The sequence below is a fragment of the Thunnus thynnus genome, chromosome 6 (assembly GCF_963924715.1).
Source record: "Thunnus thynnus chromosome 6, fThuThy2.1, whole genome shotgun sequence".
NCBI lineage: Eukaryota > Metazoa > Chordata > Actinopteri > Scombriformes > Scombridae > Thunnus > Thunnus thynnus.
This window is the reverse complement of record NC_089522.1, coordinates 26,714,775-26,734,561: the sequence shown is the minus strand read 5'-3', so window position 1 is coordinate 26,734,561 and position 19,787 is coordinate 26,714,775. Positions and strand designations below refer to the sequence as shown.

At 43.8% G+C, this 19,787-nt stretch overlaps 1 protein-coding gene across 1 annotated transcript in view; it reads right to left on the bottom strand.

The window, feature by feature from the left end:
- The window catches only part of itga5 (integrin, alpha 5 (fibronectin receptor, alpha polypeptide)), a 33,744-nt gene extending 15,347 nt beyond the window's left edge, over positions 1–18,397 (bottom strand). Inside the window, exons 1-11 of the mRNA XM_067593087.1 lie at positions 17,950–18,397; positions 8,965–9,095; positions 4,977–5,077; positions 4,299–4,422; positions 4,023–4,084; positions 3,884–3,929; positions 3,650–3,775; positions 3,519–3,563; positions 3,234–3,277; positions 2,949–3,005; positions 2,281–2,333 (exon numbers count right to left, since the gene is read on the bottom strand). Coding sequence (XP_067449188.1) covers positions 2,281–2,333; positions 2,949–3,005; positions 3,234–3,277; positions 3,519–3,563; positions 3,650–3,775; positions 3,884–3,929; positions 4,023–4,084; positions 4,299–4,422; positions 4,977–5,077; positions 8,965–9,095; positions 17,950–18,158 — 998 coding nt within the window. The 5' untranslated portion in view covers positions 18,159–18,397. The remainder of the gene's footprint in view (positions 1–2,280; positions 2,334–2,948; positions 3,006–3,233; positions 3,278–3,518; positions 3,564–3,649; positions 3,776–3,883; positions 3,930–4,022; positions 4,085–4,298; positions 4,423–4,976; positions 5,078–8,964; positions 9,096–17,949) is intronic.
- Between the last annotated feature and the right edge of the window lie 1,390 nt (positions 18,398–19,787).

The following is a 19,787-nucleotide window of genomic DNA, read 5'->3' as shown; positions in this document are numbered from 1 at the left end:
AAGATCACACAAACTCATTTAAGCTCAGACACATTGTCGCCTGAGGTTCCAGCTGTAATGGGTTGCTGGTGGCATCCAATCTAGATTCTGCCCAGTTATTAGGGGTCATAGCCTGGACCTGTTTTTTACGCTTTGTTTAAATATTGATTCTATTTGCTCTGAGGAGCTGCATGTTACTGACCATGAATGTGCTTTGTTCAACCTGTCTTCTAATTTAGATTCTCTGCCCAGTAAACATTAAATCACCTCTCAGCTGAGAGGTTTTCTACAGCTTTTGACCCAAGCGCAGTGTTGTCTTCTCACGATCATCATCCATGTGCACCGTCTCCATTACAAAGACCTTTTAACTGAGTTTAACAACATTGTTAAAGATGTGAGGGCTTCCTACTGTGACAACCTAATTTCCTCCAGTGAACGCAATCCTAAAGTCCTGTTTGATACCATCAACAACATTGTCTCTCCTGCACCTCCTGATGTGCCTGTATTTTGAAATAAGGATTACGGCAACTTTTTTCTTTGTGAATAAGATTAGAGATGCCAGGGCTAGCATCATCCCCTCCTCTACCCCCTTTTATGCCTATCCAACTCGGCCGTCAATTTTGGACTGCTTCTCTCATATTTCCCTGCAAGACCTCACTGATCTGGTGGGCTGAATTAACACTCCCTCAAGCCCTGTAGATGTTTTACCAAATTCCATGCTTAAAAATGTACTTGGGTCTATTGGTCCATGCCTGGTCTCTATTATAAATAGCTCCCTGCAATCTGGTTGTGTCCCAGCCTATTTTAAACATGCAGTTGTTAAGCCTCTTCTGAAAAAAAAAAAAAAACTAACCTTGACCATTCCTTTCCAAAAACTACAGGCCTTCAAAAGTCCTAGAGAAAGTTGTTGCCAAACAGCTCACTGCTGTCTTGACTGCTTGACTGCACACAACATCTTAGATGAATTCCAATCTGGTTTCAGTCAGAAGCATTCCACTGAAACAGTTCTTCTCAGAGTCTCCAATGACATAATGATGTGGGTGAATGCTCTGTTTTGGTGCTGCTGGATCTTAGTGCAGCTTTTGATACTGTAGAACACAGCATCCTGACTAAAGGGCTTAGGCAGTGGGCGGGTGTCTTCGGGAGCACCCTGGACTGGTTCTCCTCCTATCTCTTGGTCCCTACATGTCTGAAACTGCTGCTCTTTCCTGTGATGTGCCTCAGGGCTCTGTCTTGGGTCCTATGCTATTTGCTCTGTATATGCTTCCCTTAAGTCATATTATTAGCAAATTGAAAGGTATCTCTCACTGATGATATTCAGCTGTATGTCTCTTTTAAACTTGATGATACTGATAAACAAGCTGTTTAACACAATCGTCTGACTTCCATTAAAGACTGGATGGCTAACAATGTCCTCATCATTGCTTCAGATAGCATAGATTCCAAGGTTGCTCAGTGTATTGGGTCCCTTTCTTCAGTTGTACAGTCTAATCTTAGAAATCTTGGTGTTATATTTGATCAGGCTATGTACTTTGATCAACATGTCAAGTCACTAAGCCGTACATGTTTCTTCAATTTAAGAAATATTGCCAAACTGAGGTCTGTTGTATCACAACATGAGCTAGAGATGATGATTCATGCTTTTATATCATCCTGGCTGGACAACTGCAATTCCCTTTCCTCCTGCCTCAGCAAATCGTCCTTGGACCATCTACAAATGGTCCAGAGCGCTGCTGCAAGGATGTTGACCAGGTCCAGCAGGATGACTCACATCACAGCCATCTTATCATCTTTACATTGGCTTCCCATCAAGTTTAGGATTCATTTTAAGGTTCTTGTTTTCACATATAGAGCCCTGCATGGTCAGGCACCTGTCTACATCTTTGACCATCCTTATATCACCAGTAGGTCACCTAGGTCTTCTGACCAGGGTTCACTGGTTGTCCCTCATGCTCAACTGAAAACAAAAGGTGATCATGCCTTTAAAGTGGTGGCTCCACCACTGTGAAATGCTCCTCCTATGGACATACACATACAGTTGAAGACTCATTTGTTCAAACTGGCCTTTGTCTCACCTCATAGTGTCTAGTGTCTGTATTTTGTGCGTTTGTTGTGCTATTTTTCTGTCTTTCTGTCTTATTTATTTAACAATTTTACTCCTGTGAAGCACTTTGTGACCTGCTCTGTGAAAAGTGCTACAGTAAAAAAAACTTTACTTACTTACTATTACTTAGCAAGAAAGAGAAACAGAGGACGACGGAGAGGTTGAGAAAAACAGACAGGGAAAAAGCTACCACTCACCCATCACTGTTGATGTCAGTTGTCGCCACTGCATAGCCAAAATATGATCCCATCTGTAAACAAAAGTGTGTCCATGAGTTTGGCCATTGAAAATCTCATTGTCAAAAGCCATTAACATCATAAAGATTTAGTTGGTTCTTACTTAATACCAAACAGTCATGCTATTGCAAAATTCAAACTAGCTTTCAGCATTGATAGAATAAAGGGAGGCCTGAAGGAAACATGAAGGCTTGATGGGTTTTACAGGTTTGTTGCATGATAGGCCCAGTTTAGTTCCATTTCTGTTCCAGTTCTGTTTCATTTTCTAAATTTTCTGTCATGAAGCTCAGTCTGAAGACACGGTCTAAATTGCCAGAATGTAAGCAAATTCAATTGTGATTTTATTTATTCAGCTGAGTCAATCATCACTTTAAACGAGCTCAGTGCTTTTCTATTCCCAGAACCATTTGCACAAATTGCCACTGCACTTTCCCCTCAATAATTGAGCTTTACAGCAAACCACGAAAGAGACCAAAATCTAGTAAAGAGAACATTGGAAAGGAAATTATTTTTGCTTACACTGACTCAACAAATTAAGAGCTCACATAAGAGGCCAAGCCATGAACACACAGAGGAAGCATGAAGGATCTTTCTGTATAGAGGGCGGACATAGGACCTCTCTGACTCACCTGCTCGCCAGTGTAGTTAATCAAGGCCTTCAGATCTGTACCATTCAGAATGGACACCTGCAACACAGCAGCCACATATGGTGAACATCTTTTTATAAGGTCTAATATAAGCATAGTCTCTGGTATGGAATTCACTGAAAAAACAATCCCCGTTGTGACAATATCGCTAAGGCTATTTTTTTTCCTTTATTTTCCTGTGTTAGTCCCAAGTCTAAAGCCCAGGTCTCTCATTCTCAAAGCAACAAAACGAGAGCCAAAATGAAAGTGATGATTAAGCTTTCTTACCAAACCGTAAAGCATGAGTCCTTTTGGAACACCAGCCACAAAATCTGAGAGGTGCATAGAGAAATGAAGCAAAGATTTAGGGAGGGTAAAATATGCAGGTCAAGCACAGCAGGAGGATTCTATTGACAAGGTTTCCAGCTCAGTAATCATGTAAAATATATTAGCTGACTTGAGTTTATGTTCATTTCAGCTGTAGCCTTTGCATTTCTATGTGTCTGCCCTTATGTGTTTTACTTTACGCCTCACCTAACATTGGCCACATGGGTATATATTTGATGGACTTACCTTCCACCTGATCACCACTGAATTCCCCGACAGCAACAGAGTAGCCTGAAAGCAACACAAGAGTACAGACATTAGTCTAAGCTTGCATGGCTAACAAACTTAGAGTTTACATTTTAGTCAGCCTCCCTTACCCTGATAGCTGTCATCATGTTTAGCCTGGACCTGTTTGGTCTGGATCTGGCCACCCACAGACTGCATAAAATAGCCTGGGTAGTACGCTTTGATAATGTCCTCCTTAGCTGCAGAGATCACCTGACCTAAAATAAAAACAAAGAGAAAAACGGTAATGCGAATTAACTTGGAAGAACATTTTGAGGCTTGTTTTTTAGGATTTTTAACATGCTTGATTGGTATGTCCTAAATACCTTGCCAAAAGTAGCTGCCTGGCCCTCCCAACACCACTTTGCCATCCTGAAAGATAAAACCTGCGAATTACTACAATGAAAAAAGAAAAAATTAGCCCATAAATCTCTGGTTGTTCACTGACAGGAACATAGTTATTACCGTTGTGAAGTCAGCACTAAATCCTCCCTGGCAGTAGCCTTGTCCTGCCTCTTCACTGATCTCTGAAACAGAAGACAGAAGTGGAGTGGTGCATCATGAATGATTTAAGTTATAACTATTAATATTCAACTAATAATATTTGATGAAAATCATGGAAAAAGAAAATTTAACACTTATCTAACTCCCACATAGAGCTCAGCTGTCATATTAAGATAAGTCTATATAAAATAGATCAATGTTAACGTCACTGGAGATTTGAAGAGAGGTGACAGTTACCTGTGCGGCAGGGAGCATACTCCACGAATTTGGTGAAATTATGAACTGAGAGGTAGCAGGTTCCTGTAGCGTCAGAATGGGGAGTGTCCTTTTCAGTCCGCCAGGAATAGAGGGGAGCGCAAGCCTGGGGTAGAGAGGAGGTGGAGAAAGATGGGGATTGGTAGGGGGGCGGGGTGGGAGGGAGGAGATGTGTTGATGAATGGGGTGAGCTTTTAGGTTGGGAGATGTTTTTCCAGTTGCAACAACACCCGGGTGAACTCAGGAGGAGACCTGGGCTGAGGTCAGTGGTACATCTGGAGCAGGGTAACCACGTAACTCAACCCAGGTCACAACCCGTACTATCAGACCAAACAACAGGCGGCTCAACTTTGATGTCACAGGAAGGGCACAAAACATTTCTTTACGGTGTGTCGAGACTGGAAGTACAAAATTGGACCTGAATGACAACAACTTAATGGACAGTAATCTGGGAGACAAATTTCTGACAAAGAACATACACATTCCCCCTGAGTGAGACATCATTTGAAGAAGAAAGTTTCTCACAGTCATGTGGCCAGAACAGACTTCAGTGAAAGCCCTAATCATAACAGTGGAGAACACCAATGGAGAAAGGTAGGGCTGAAACTCTAGTCCTTCCCTGCCCAGCCCCCAAAATCATCTTTGAGTGGGTCACCTTACCAGAATTGTGTCACCGTGGGAACGCACGGTGGCGCCGAACCATTGGTGGGACTTGAAATCAACCTGATGTTCTGTGTTGTTGAGAATGGCAGTGCGATCCCCTGGGAAAAAGACACAAGAAAATGAAACTAAGTGATAGCATTATAAAAACATAACAAAACATTAATTCCTTCAGCTGGACCTCAAGTAGCCTTCCCCTCCCAGGCCTTTGGAAACATCTGGACAGCTGGCGGACAGCAGGCTTTAAGACTCCAGTTACACTATTTTTCATGCAAAGACGATCAGGGTGAGAATTTGAAAAGAATGGTATGTGCTACACGGCCACTGTTTAGGAGATCAGGAGATAGTAGTTCTCTTAGCCTGGCCGGGTATGGACTAGCCTGGCCTAACTTAACCTCATTGACCCTTGGCTCTGTTTGACCACCTGGCCATTGACGCTGATCTCCCACTTCAACACTTCACACTTGACAGCAGCAGGTGACGTGACAGATGGTCCGGGGAGTCAGATTTAAACACAACTTTATTGGAAGACAGATGTTACATCTGTGCTGCGATGGAGAATGAAATGCAAACAAATTGATTAGGCAAGGAAGTCACATCACCATCCTATAGCTCATAAACTGAACACTGACATTCCAGTGTATGAGTTGACATCTGTAACGGAAGTGCAAATGTGAGTTGAAGAACCACTCCGCCCTAATCCTTTACAGCCTTGGACTTATTTCCCCTCTATACTTCGTCAAACCACGGGCGTGTTGCAAAAGTGCAAAGCAGCATCTCTCCAGGAACTGGAGGACTGATAGATACTGCAAGAGATCATGACCTATGCGGATGTGAAGAAAGCAGGCTGTGTGTCAGGCCTCTCTATCCCATGCCTGTCCGCCCCTACTCTTTCTTCCCAGCCAACTAGGCAGCCTGGAGCTGGGGGTGAAGGCCTGCTCTGTGTCTTTGTGGAAACAGCGAAGGGGCCAGGGTCCAAGGAAAACATACACACTGTAGCCCGGCTTCCTCATAGCAACCTCCCAGTCATCTCTGTTTAGGCACACACTTCTCTCTCAGTTACTCTGTTTTCATTTTCAATATTATCTCCATCTTCCTATTCATTTTTCTTTACACTATCTCGTCCAAGTCTCCATGTCTATACCGCCCTTTCTCTCCTTTGCTTACAGGGAGTGCTGCCTCCCCTCACCCAAGACTGGAAGCAGAGAGATTAGAGTTTTTTAATAACCCAACTGTATTTCTGCTTAATCTCGATCACTGGGCTTTCCTGCTAACATAATTCATCATGGGCTGACAGAAGTCAACCCTGCCCCCACTGTGTTAAGTGTCCAGGAGTCTATGTGTGAAAAGAAGTGCTTTAGCCATACAGGCAATAACATGACCCACACTTCAAACAGCTCCTTATAAGCTTGTTACTTTAACTAATCTGCCTTAGCTGCATGTTCTTAAAGCATACACCTTCTTAATATTTTCATAACTCAGGGGTCTCTGTTTGGATAAGGCAAACGCAAAACCACGAGAGGACTGTAGAAGCTGAGCAGGATTGTGTATGTTTGAATCATGTTACCAAGGCAACCGGGAGTAAGAGCGAAAAAGTTTGCTTGTGCTTCATAGCGCATAATTGTGATCGGTTATCTGGGCATGTGAAAGAGAGAACGCACATCAACGTCACCGCTTTAAGAAGCCAAGTAAAGTTCTCACATGGCAGCATTCGTTCCACCATTAGTTCTGTGTCACTATAATGAGTGATGAAAAGTTCTGTTTGTTGTCTGTGAGGCGACTGAGGGCAGCCAGCTGGAGTCACGTGAAATGCTCTCAGATGAAAATAGGGGAGATTTAGAAGGGAGATAAGAGTGAAACCCGGAGACGGGCCACCACAACATGTCATCTGACCGAAGTCCCCCCTGGGAGGCCGGTTAGTGCTGTGTGCCCGGCCCAGTCTCTCCTGGGACCAGCAGAGGAGCGTGGAGGTCTGGAGTGCATCCATAGACTCGATTTTGCCTTTGAACTGTGTGTGAGAGGACAGCCATTAGTGGGGTTACAGCCTCTCACTGTGAGTGTGTCTGTGTGTATTTTTGTGTGTGTCAATGGGGCAGAAGACAAATGGCCAAATTCACTCATCACATCAGCTGTCCCTGTGGGAGTACAGACAGCAGGAGAACAGAGGGGGACAGAATGGAGGAACAGGGCTCTGGTTTCTCCCTCTTTCCTCCGTCGCCTCCCTCCCTTTGGCCTTCTCACCTCCCCTCCCTTCCTCCCATCCTGCATGTGCCCCTATCACACCCTCCCTGCTGCCCTTGCTCCCTTCTCCTCCTCACCGATCCATAGACAGGCTCTTATCTCAATGGAAGAGGAAGTGGATGGGAGGGTGCCTATGGCCACTTTGACCCAATTAGTTAGGCTTAATTAAGAGGGTCTGTGGCCTGTGGGTCAGGGCTCAAACACACCGAGAAACAGGGGAGACCTCTGACACCACTTTGTTATAGGAATACACTAGGTACCAATTATCTAGTGGAAGATAAAATATAATGTAGTAGCGCTCCTTTATTCAAGCATTCCCAGTGAAGAAAGTTATTAAAAAGAAAGGTTCCGACTGGCAGCATCACCACTGACTGCTTTTTTTTTTTATTGCTCTAGCTTTTACTATCAGAAGTGGCCAAGAAAACAGTCACAACTACAATAAATTAATTGCACCAGTAAATGTCATCAATGTAACAGCTGTTTGGCACAGACACATTTGCATACAGATGTCTATGTATCGGGTGTTCCTCCACTGTACGACGACTCCGCTGTGATCCAGATGTCGGAACCGGCTCTGGCACTCCTTCAAAGCCCCCTTCAAAATATGAAGGACACTCTCTGCTCAGGGGACTAACCTTCACGGTGAGGCCTCGCTGCTTGCACATGACATCACTCGCCGTGGCCTCCAGCCAGCACCCAGGGATGTGCAACACATTTTATGTTGCAAGAAAAACAGTGCAAAAATAGTGGAGAAAAGGGTACCAAGCAGCAGGGTCCAATAAAAGAATGTTGTTAAAACAGGCTTGTGAAACACTCAGTGGAATATTTCTCCCTATTGTGCATTATGGACGGTAAATTTAAGTTGGCTCACAGTGCTGAGCTTTGATTTCTCAGGAAAGAAGCCAAAGTGTTGTGGTAACTGTCCCTCTACATGTGTGATTCATCCTGTTTGTGTGTGTTTTCAGGTTTAATCTAAAAGCTAGTAACTACACATTCTTTTTACTCTGATTGTACCTTTCCTCACTTTGCTATGTCTCCATTGTGCAAAAAAAGGCTGGTGGGTCCTCTGTCAACACACCGAAAGTTGAATCCATTCATTAGACAACCTCATGGACTTCCTCGTGTTCTCCCAAACCACTTTACCTAATAACTGGAGTCCTTTTGTCACAACTGGTGGTGTCTGCTTTACCAGTCATACAAACAGGAGATTTCTTTGTCTGACTTATTTGTTTATTGGTTTCTTATCTCCCTATAACTCCTGGGGCAGGGCAACACAAACACGACTTGGAGGAAGGAAGGAGTATCCTTCAAAAACCTATTCAACACCCCATTATTCTTTTCATCCCCAAAGAAAGGACACAAACAGGAAAAAGAGATCATCCTGTGTCCAGGAACCAATGTAGCCGACAACAGTTCAGTGGAGTGGAACACTGACGCCTGATCCAGACCTGCTGCTGACAACAGGAGCAAAAAGGAAATGCTCTGCTGGCTTGAGAAGTGTACTGAGAAGCTTAAACATCATCTGCAGTCTCTCAACTTCTCAAACAACCACGCAGTAAGACAAAGGGCAGTATTGGTTAATCTGCACAGTTAAAATGAAAAAACAGAGCTTTTTTTTTTAGCATTTCTCCTCAAGCAAAATTATAAGTGAACACATTATTCTTTGGCAGCTAACTAAAAGTCCCAGATTTCAAGCCTTCCAAACAGCATGTGAACACACTGCTTGTATGCCAGTCATAAGGCTTACCTTCGGTATCAAACTCAATGGGGTGACAATCTGATTGGCCGAGGCTCCATGGACAGTAGAAGACAGATCCTCCCTGTTTAACATTGTTCTGCGTTGTGTTGGCCTTGGGAGCTCCTATCACCACACTCGCACTGCAAAGGAGAGAAAGAAAGAGACAACTTGCTGTAAATCAAATATTACAAGTTTACCAAACCACAGAATCCTTATGAACCTGAATCTCTTTACCAAACCGTTGTAAAAGGTTCGCAATCGTTAGCTCTTAGCCTGGCCTCAATTAAAATTAGCATTCTAGACCTCCCACTCGGCAGCTTTAATCATGATGCAGTACGCACATTTTACCGCTTAGCAAGCTGTATTCTGACTCAGGAGCAAAACATTTTAACAGGTTGCAGCACCGTTACATAATCCCATACAACCGGGGGAAATTGCTGCTACGACGTGTACACGTGATGTTCACAGACACGCTCACTGGGCTTGTGTGCAGTCAGACTCACAAGGAGAAACACTTGCACGGTCACACATGCACCCCTGTGGGACATATTCAATAGGAAAACAAGAAAGCAGACAGGCTAAGTGGAGTCACACTCTTGTTTCCACAGCTGTGACACCAAACATCCATGTCCTTGGAGCTACACTGTACAGCTACAGGAAGGGCAGCCGACCACTTCAATAAACATAAAGAATCGGTGAGTTTACAGGTGACTCCGACTAAGAACAGACCTCAGAGATGAAAGAGAGGAAGAAAAGGCGGAAACGATGATACATCAATGAGGAAAACCAGGAGTTAGGCAAGTTGGGAAAAAAATGAGTAGATAATGTGTCTTAAGTGGGTGGCTAAGCCATTACCTCATTCTGGACCCACTTGACCCGACAAGCATCACATCACAGTGTGCCGACATTGATGTGGGTAAAGGAGGCATGACACCACTGAGAGCTGATGGTGTCTAGGGGGTTCCAAATCAGGAAGAGCACACCCTTTCCTGCCCCAGATCTTCCAATAGTACATGAACGTTTACATTTTGGTTAAACTTAGCATCCTGCCCCCAAGGATAACTACTCAGCAGGGTCCAGTGGAAGACAGGAGATCCAGTATGAGTCAAAAAGCAGTTTAGCCGTGCAATATTCCAAGGCCTTGTTATCCATGCTAATTAATCCCACTGAACCTATCTATTACCTCAGATGACAAAACGCAAAAAGTTATGGGATGGCTTATGGAAAAACTCAGAAGTGGGCCAGCAGGGCGTGTTGGTGGTCAGAACAAAGTTATGGTTTTGAAAACACACAACTGTGGGAGAAGAAAGGGAAGGTCAGAGAGCAGACGTTTTGAGTTTAATATCTCAGCATTACTGGGTCTTAATACCTCAGAGGAGATACAGTACATCGCCAATTCCAAATGTGGAGCAGAAATTCCCAGTTTGTGTTGGAAGAGAGAAAAAGAAACAAACCAGTTCAACTTGGAGAGAAAGAAACCGTGCCCCCCTTTATTTCTGACCACATATGCAGACACAGGAATATCCCAGTAGAGCAGCAGAGCTCCACCTGTACAATAATCTAAATCACAGAGCCTTCCTGGTTACAGATTTTCACAATGAGACAGCTGAAGATCTCCCTGTCTTTATACTCACGCACAAAAATATGCAAGCAGTCAGTAAATATTTAACACAAGCTGACGACACTTCAGCGCACATCAACGAGTCAGTACGCCTGTCAGCTGCAAGCCCTCTAAATCTAATTGAGAAACATACATTTCAAAAGATAAACTTATGTTTCAGACAAATTCCCCAGAGGAACAAGGCTGAAAGTTTCTTTCAGACAGAAGAGCAGAGTTCAACTGATGTTTCTATGAAAAAAAAAAACCTTTTAGAAATAATGTGAATGCAAGCACATGTACGCAATAAACGACACCACTGGAGGAGCATGTACACAATAAAAAGGGCAAGGAAATTGGAAGCAGCAGCATCTTTTGTTGAATCAGATCTGAACACAGTCCAGCCATCATTGGTGGTGGCAGCTTTTCAAAGGGGAAAAAAAATACAGGAAATAACAAAACAGGCAGATCATGCTTTAATCAGCATTTTGGCAATTGAGGCAAGTTTTCACTACCTTGCACAGATACACCCAAATGTGCGGACATACATTTTAACACAAACACAGGTTGATAGTGATCTGAAAGTGCCGTAAATGAGGACGAATTAGCATTTAATGGGTCTTTATCTGGCAAGGATCAGTATTGTACTAACTGGCATTTACCCACCCCTACACTTTATCTGCTATGTGCTCTAAGGGTAGAGATTTTGTATCATTAGCATTTAATGTAGCTCTATCTGCAGCCGGCTGGGTGCTGCATTACAAATTCTTTTGTAAAGGTAGGGGAGTGTATTACCGGCTCTTGGGATGGGTATGCAAATATATGTAATTGGTTGAGGGCGAGCAACCGTCAGCTGTTCAGCAGACATGGACAAGGACAGACATGCTCATGTTGTTTTTGAGCCACAGTGACTGAGGTGAGTCTAAAGAAAAAACACTGTTCATTGTGGGATTGAAAGCAGCACCATCACAGGTTTGGTGGGGATCACAACATGCTGACAAATGTAGCTCAGCATGCATTTAAAAAGCCGTGACCAGTCTTTAGTGATGCTCACTGAAGTGTTTTGGCTACTGGAGAATTAAACCAATATTCACTTGCTCATTTGTCAGCTTCAAGTTGCATTGGACAAATAGCAAACCCATTTCATAATAGTGAGAGCTGAGATATTTCCTTGTGGTGGAGTAGGTGGATGAAAAGAATTAGCACCTTCACCATGTCTAGCATAGCCAACCCCACTAGCTGCCATACAGCAGCCACTAATGACCTCCACCTCCCGGCTGACAATTAAGCGTTAATTAAACTACTGTAAGGGAGTCGGGTTGCATGTGAGGAATGCATAAACAACAGCTTCACTTTAACCAAGGACAGGGGTTTGTCTCATTTGAAGCCCAAGCAATCAGAGGACATTCTACAAAAATATCTCACCATACCATAATTGCCAGACTGTAACCACTATTTTATGTGGGGTTGAAAAATTAGGGGCGATGCAGAGTGCTGGAACTTGCTGATGTGACACTATCATGCGTAGCCATGGCTAATGCAGTTTATGGTGAGGTTACAGAAGGAGGTTGTCAGAGGGTAAATTCCTCCATTGCTCCCTCCTTTTCAACCCAAACATTTTTCCCCGATTCCACATTTAATTGTCTTCTAGCCAGCTGCAAAGCTGATGTCACTTCAACACTATTATAACCGCTTTAAGCTAGAAAGAAGGGGGGGGGGGGGGAATCACAGTCGCATTTGTTAAGCCTGCCAGTGCCAGATGCAGTCACCATCTGCTGTCATAAACACGTCTCAACGAACACTATGGCAAAGACGCCCGGGGATCGGGTGGAGAGAGAAAAAGGAGCTGGTCTTCACAAGCCTCAGCAACACCTCAGAAAAACATGTACAGTGACCCGTGGAGTTTACACTGAGCTATCAACACATCCTTAAGCACTGGAGTGGTTCCATATCAGTAAAGGAACTCAAGCAGTGACCTGATTTGAGCTGGTGGCAACTCTTGACCTTCACTGCTCTCATTCCTGCAGTGGACAAATGGAGCATGTCAAAATACAAAAAAACAACCCCCCCCCCCAATTCTGAAGAATCACCTCACCAACATTAAATTACATCTGGATCGATAGGAACAGAAATATGGAGGTGGACAGTTCATGATCAGCAAATGAAATATGTAATTGTATGATGTCATACCACAGCAATATTTACTTTTCAAAACGTGCATAGGCACTTAAGAGTGAGATCAGCTGAATGACAAAAAAAGGAGAAGCACAAGTAGTGTGTGATGACTTATTCTAGACCACATGGAGCCATACAAATAGTCTCACGTCCTAGCCAAGGCCAGACAGTAGCTGTTTGAATCCTTACGGCTGCCATATGGACGATCGTCTATTCATTCACACACACACACACACACACACACACACATAACATACACACGTGTTCTCAGCGCTGCTGTCCAGGAGCTTGCAGATGATGAGAGTAGCAGTGCCTGCTGGGATGGTGTGTGTGCTGAGTACAGAGAGTCTACTGTGCTTTGCTGAAGCCACATTTTTTTGTTAACGGTCAGATGGTACCGTAAGTCACAGATAAAGGATTTGTATCTTGCTCTACAAGCCTGGAGAAAGTCATGTCTTTTATAGCAATTTATAGACATTTCCACATCCCAGGATAAACTTGAAAAAGAGCCACTAAGATCTGAACCCGCACCAACCAATGTTGATCAGATAAACAGTCCGGTCTGTCAAGGATCTGATCTCACCATCACCACAAAACCATTTCCTCACTATTCTCAAAAGGATAATAGTGAGGGGCAACAGGTGGCCTACAAATTACAAGTGCTGCTAGCCAAAGTAGCCAAACAATGTTGTTTATTGTCACGCAAAAAATTGTGTGGACATCCTAAGGCAACTTAAAATTACAGTTTATGATTTTACTTTGCAGATAGGTAGGAGTTACTAGTCTGGTAACTGAATCAGCAAGTCGACACCAAGCTGATTTAGCGATCATTGTTTTTAACTTCTGACCTCTCAGCAAGCAGCAGTCATTCTGAAACCATATTCTACCATCGTTATGGGGGTTTTTACACTTAATGTGTTAAAACCACCAGCTGTTTTGTCAAAACCACAGACCATGTCAACTCACTGAGTTATGGTAAGTGAGAATTTCGAAACATCCTGCCACTTAAAAAAACATCAAAATGACTTGTGGTCTAATCTATGCATTCTCTGATAGCAAACTGTTGCCCAACCCCACCCCCCCAAATACACCCCACCTCTTACCACCTTCATAGCCCAACTGCCCTAAAATCCCCCTGCAGAGAGTTTAACTGCCGGTGTTTCACACCTCTCCACAATGCCTACGCCAGGGGGTCCAGTCCTCTCACCTCAGGATAGAGAGGCTGTTGTATTAAACGTGGGGATGGGGGGTGAAGCAGCTGTTGAAACACTTTGTCTGTACACCCCCAACCCAGCCGCACCCACACATGCATACACACACAGAGAGATCCATACAGAGTAATGGCTGAAGATTACGTCTCATTTCCATCTCAAATATGAGAACTGAGGTTAATTTGAATTTCATCTAGTAGATTGTCATAAGATGGCGTCATGTGCTTATTGCTATATAAAGGATAGTCTTTATCAAGTTACCATAGATGTGAGTCATTTCGTGACCTGAGGGTTAAAACAAACCAAGCCTACTGGCAGTCAGAGATTAAATCTAGTAAAGTATGAGTCAGGATGACCCTGACCAATGGCCAACTCAACTCTAGAGTAGACATGACGTCGCGGGGGCATTCCTAACCTTACACAGCAGACGTGATAGGTCCATGGGCCCCCTGAACATATCACAGGAATTAAAGCAAGAAAAGATTTGTGAGCCTGAAAAATTGTCCCGGAGGAAATATGTACAGTGTATTGAATTAAGTATTATATGAATTTAAAACTGCTCCATGCCTGAAATCAGGCATTGTGCCTGAGAACGACATCTTTTTCCAGTGAAACACACACACAGGCTCATTATATGAATCCCCTTTTACCAACAGACCAGTAAAACCTAGACAGGCAGTTTATGTTTGAGACAGACTGCTGTGTAGCCAGGCTAAGTATATCCCAACAGACAATGATGTTCCCAACCTACTGGCCTGATTGTTGTAGGTGTATACAAAGTTTGACAACAGAAAATTAAAGCAGCTATTCTGAAGGCCAATAATTTAAGAAAGAAATGAGTCATACTGAGACTTCCTCCAATGGAAAACAGTAAACAATTTCTGCTGTCAGACAAAGAGCCCCATTGTCTGCACATGATGAAGAGAACCTGGATGAAGAAAAGTTTGGCAGCCCAAATATACAAGCTGTGCTCCTGCAAATCAAACACTGGTTTGATTTAGCAACAGGTCCATAGAAAGGGACACCAGTGAAAACATTAACAGAAATGAGAGTGATCATATATGGAGAGGGACGTCGGCGTAGACGCAGAGAAAACATTGCTGCTTTAGTGGCCACAAGAGAACTGCAGTCCAATGTCAATATTAGTTCAACTCTAACCCTGTTTGAGGTAAACTCCAGGAGAGTGACCTACATGGACCGGCTGACCTCTGCATATGTTCGTCATGGCCAAACCATCTGTGAGCTAATGCACATCACCGACACATCACTGAAGCTCATGCATGGACTGGAACACATTACTGTCTCCATCAGAGGGTCTTCCGTCATCGAACACTGACACTCAAGTCCAACTTGAGATACTTTTTTTTTTTTACAAACAGTCACTGACTTCACTTGTGGACATGCACCAGAAGCTGCTTTCATACACTCCAGGCTAGGTCTGTTATTATTTACAGCCCCTGACCTTTGACTCTTTCTATCTCTGTATGATCCACTCCCTTATCTCCGCCTGGCACCAGAAAAAGTCAACGAGGAGTCAGTTTCTGTTTGATTATTAAGTGTTGGAGGAAAGACTCATCCCTAAGAGGTCCTTCCCATGATGTATGCATGGGGTATGACATACACACACACTGCAGCCAGACTGAAGAGTTAATCTTCACTCAACATGGAATAACATACACACACACTCGCAACAGGGGACCATATATCCTCTTGCCCTTCCTGTGTGTATCTACAAGAGCTGTCACACACAGTTCACAGACACTATCCTCAGGCGTTCTTCCATGGTGGGCCGCCTGCATGTGTCCAAACCTAATTTTATTACACCAGGCTGAAGGGCACGACAGACCCGCATATATTAACTCTGCGTCAAACTGGGAGAAAGTAAGCCTTTGTGTCTGTTTGCAGGCCTGACAGCATCTTCTTCCCTCGTCTCTGCATCTACATCTACCATCATTTTCTACCGATGCACCGCTGTAGTCCTTGCACTGATGAACACCATTTGGCCAAAGTTCTTCAAAAGCAGCAATAATTTTACTCATAAGTTCCAAGCTGAGCTTTGTACAAGTCGTCCTGACAAGAAGAAACTCCCCGTGCAACCCTCGACTGACCTCACCTCGAGATTCCAGCTACTCCCCCGCTCCCCATGTCTCCAAAGCGTTGGCAAAGATGATGTGATGGCAAACACAAGAGATAAGAGAAACTCATTTCACGACTCCACTCATATGTTTTGATGTGTCGGCTTCTAAGAAACTGGTGGCATATACATGTGGTCTGCAGATAAATGCGAGGTCTTAAATCAGCTCTCTCATACTTTGTTTTCTTTGACATTTGACTTGTGAACACATATCCACAGGGAAATTACAGGGCAGTGAGGTTGTAAGAAGCTACACTTAAATATTATTCCTGCTCTGCACATACAAACTATTGTCTCGTCTCCTCCTCCATAAGCATGGTGTCTCAACTGGAGAAAGGTTCAGATTAAGTCATCAGTAAGATGACGTTTATTCTGTCTCATACTCAATGAAACAAGGAGGGATGATAGGGAGAGAGGCTAGACAGTGGGGGAAGGTCTAGGGAATGGATGAATTAAAAAACCCTGCAGAATGACATCAGCATTGGAGGAAGTAAGGAGGGGGATGTTGAAGAGAAACGAGGGGTCCATGCATACAAGCTTCACGTCCTAAATCATACCGCTCTCCTGAAGCCCCTGTTTCCCATGCAAGCAGAGAAATAAAGACCAATAGCAGTAGGCTTTTAAAGAGAGGGACGGGGGAAGAGGGGGGAAATCTCCCCATGTCTGACTGTCTGCCGTCCAGGGAAGTGGGGAGGAGAAACAGGGAAACTAGAGCTGCTGCTGGCGGCCCACTCGGCACAAAGCCCTTTCTCAAATCCCAGCATGCTGGCTGGTTGAACATTCGGCTGAGACACTGCTGGTGCTCAGCAGACACAGACTCAGCCAGGAAGTCTGATTATGTCTGAGTGAAACCTTGACTGCGGCTGCACAACCTTTTGTTAATGATTATTACGATTACAGGGTTGGGTACTAGGCTCACCAAAATGTACTGAATGGGTAGCAACTCAAATGCAGATCTGTCAGCAACTAAATTAACCCATGCCTTGCTTTTCGATGCACCCCAGTTGATACAAAGACTCCATGCTCCTAGGACAGTCAGGATGGCCCACATTATTATATTGTCCACAGACTACTGGGGTAGACTCAACCACAGGTATGTCATGCATGAGTTTAAGTCCCTCAAAATGACTGATGCCAAAAGCTCATCTGGAAGAATGCTGAGATAGTGGTAGCATGCCGAGTGTCACAGGGATCACGTCCCCACTGAGCCAAGAAGCATCACAATCAGCTGCAGCATTTCAGAGCAATATGATGTGATGGCTAAGCAGTTAACAGGCTTTTTCTGGCATTTAAAGGAGAAAGCAGATTAAAAGGTCAGAATTAAATGTCATTATGTAAGACAATGAGATTAGGATTTGTGGGTGATTCCAATGATTTTTTTATGATGAAATCGTTACTCTTATATTGGCACCATTCCCGGTTTAATACATAACAGTCATTTAGAGCACAAATGCGATTCCCTGATCAAATTCAATTACAGTGACTTGTATGTGCACTGAGGGCGTGCGCGCCGTGCGTAAAGCATGTGTCTAGAGAGCACAGAATAGACATAAAACCTTGATTTAATGTCTGAGCCAAAACAACATCCCACAAACGAAATGCGTGTCTTTCTCCTATTGGAAACTTACTGTGTAACTTTAACAGGGGAGTTGTAAGTGTTCTCAAGTTTGGCAAAAAAAACCCGATAAAGTGCAATGGAAAGTACACCCTGCGCGCAACATATTTGTGTACAACTGGGTTTTGTGAAGTGCCCAGATAAAATCATAAACAAATGTTTCAAACTTTGCACCGGAGCTTGTTGCTGAGAAGACAACCCTCTTTCTTTTCACTGTGAGAATTTCGGAAATTTGGATTATTTATCTGTTAAAGAAACTCACCTGGCAGAATCTGCCAAATAAAAGTCAACCGCATATCCGAAGTAGCTCCCTGTAGGTCCGCTGTAAACAGCTGGGTTCTCCACGTCCAAGTTAAACGCCTCGCAGACAGGCTGGGAAAAAGTGAGTAATAGCCCGAGAATACAAAGGAGTGAGCGGGCGAGAAGGGATACCGTCCCCGGCGTCTTTGCGCGAAATCGTTCCAAGCCCATTTTTTTTTTTACGAATAAATAAATCCACCAAAGTTTCTTTTAAATGGCGAAATCGTCCCAATTGTTCGTGATTTTCAAGTCCACAGAGCAAGCGTAAAGACAGTGGTGGAATATGGCTAAAACTGCATCCCTGTAACTCTAACCGGCCAGTATCTCATTAATGCTCCGTCAGCTCCTCTCTGCGTCCTCTCTCCTCTCTCTGCCTCTCTCCAGGCCCACGCCTTCTCTGCTCACCTAATCATGATACATGGAGCAGGGAGTTCCCACACCCGTGACAAAAGTTTTGGAAGAGGAGGAGCCTGTGATTCCCTAAAAGAAAAACTTTGGACAGGACTCTTCTCATCCACTAACCTATCTCTCAGTATTTGTTTACCAATGCGGTAAAAACGCGATCACTTTTGCGCTTTTGAGCTCTGAGACTCTCTTATCAACGATACTAATTAACCAAAAGAACAAAGGATCAAAAACCCTCCTTTGGATTTTTATCTCACAGTTATCTTCACCTTTTGAGGTTGAAGTTGCTGTCAGAGAAGACGACCTGATAGGTGGTGGAAGGGTCAATGAAACTTCAAATGTCCAGCTAATATAAGGTCTGCTGGTGGCATGTGTCTGCTCTCTATTACATGATAATCTCATTGATCTTTATCTGTTGAGGTTTTGCACAGATAAGCCAGCAATGCAAACTATTACAAAGCATTGTTTTCTCTCTGTTAAAGCCAAACTTTCTTTGGCAATAACCACAAACCTGTGTTCATAATTTTGACATTTCCCAACAATCTCTATAATTCTGTATTTTTCTTTTTGCAAAAACCAGAAATAAACACATCCACTGCTCCACTGGTCAAATAAACTTTCCCAAACATACAAGCAATAACTAACTTGCACAACCCCACACTAATTATACCTTTACCACACACCCTTGCAACTAAATGTGTGATCCATATGTATTTCTATCTTAATTACAGTGTGGATCTGATTTGGGCATATGATGTTTTCTAATGCTGTCTGGGGGGGTTGTGGGAAGATTTGGTATCACTGGTTCTGAGTCACACGAGAGCGAGGAAAGTGGTTAGGCTGCGAGAAGCAACTACTCACTGCAATGAGACCTTTAATAAACCTATCCGGGCAGGCTGGAATTAGTGACTGTTGGTTTAGCTGATTCACTCGAAGCCTCAGGGATTGAACACAGGGGCCAAATTTGGCTGTGTGGCAGTAGCAACATGAACTCTCTGTCAAGTGCTGCTCATATTTATAACTACTCTGAAGCACCCCGACACAGGGGGGGGCGAAGAGTAGACCATACAGACCGGTGAGGGTAATCCTGAGTGTCTGGTAGGGGGGCCCGTTCACAGCTGTTGGGGGCACTTGATGGTTCACAGCCCTAATCCTGGAGTGGTCTCATTCTCTCGCTCTGTTTTTAGGTCTAAAAGATGAAGATGAAGGAGAAACGGACTCCCAGGCGTGGTTAGGAGCCGTCAAAATGAGCCCAAACTTTCCCACCGGAATCGTGATTTGTTGTTTCGCAATAAACATGAGAAGATGTTTGTGCATCTGCCACAAACATACCAATGATTTTAAAATAGTGCGTCAGCTCATGCCAATTTGATTTGTGTATCTGGATATTCCAAA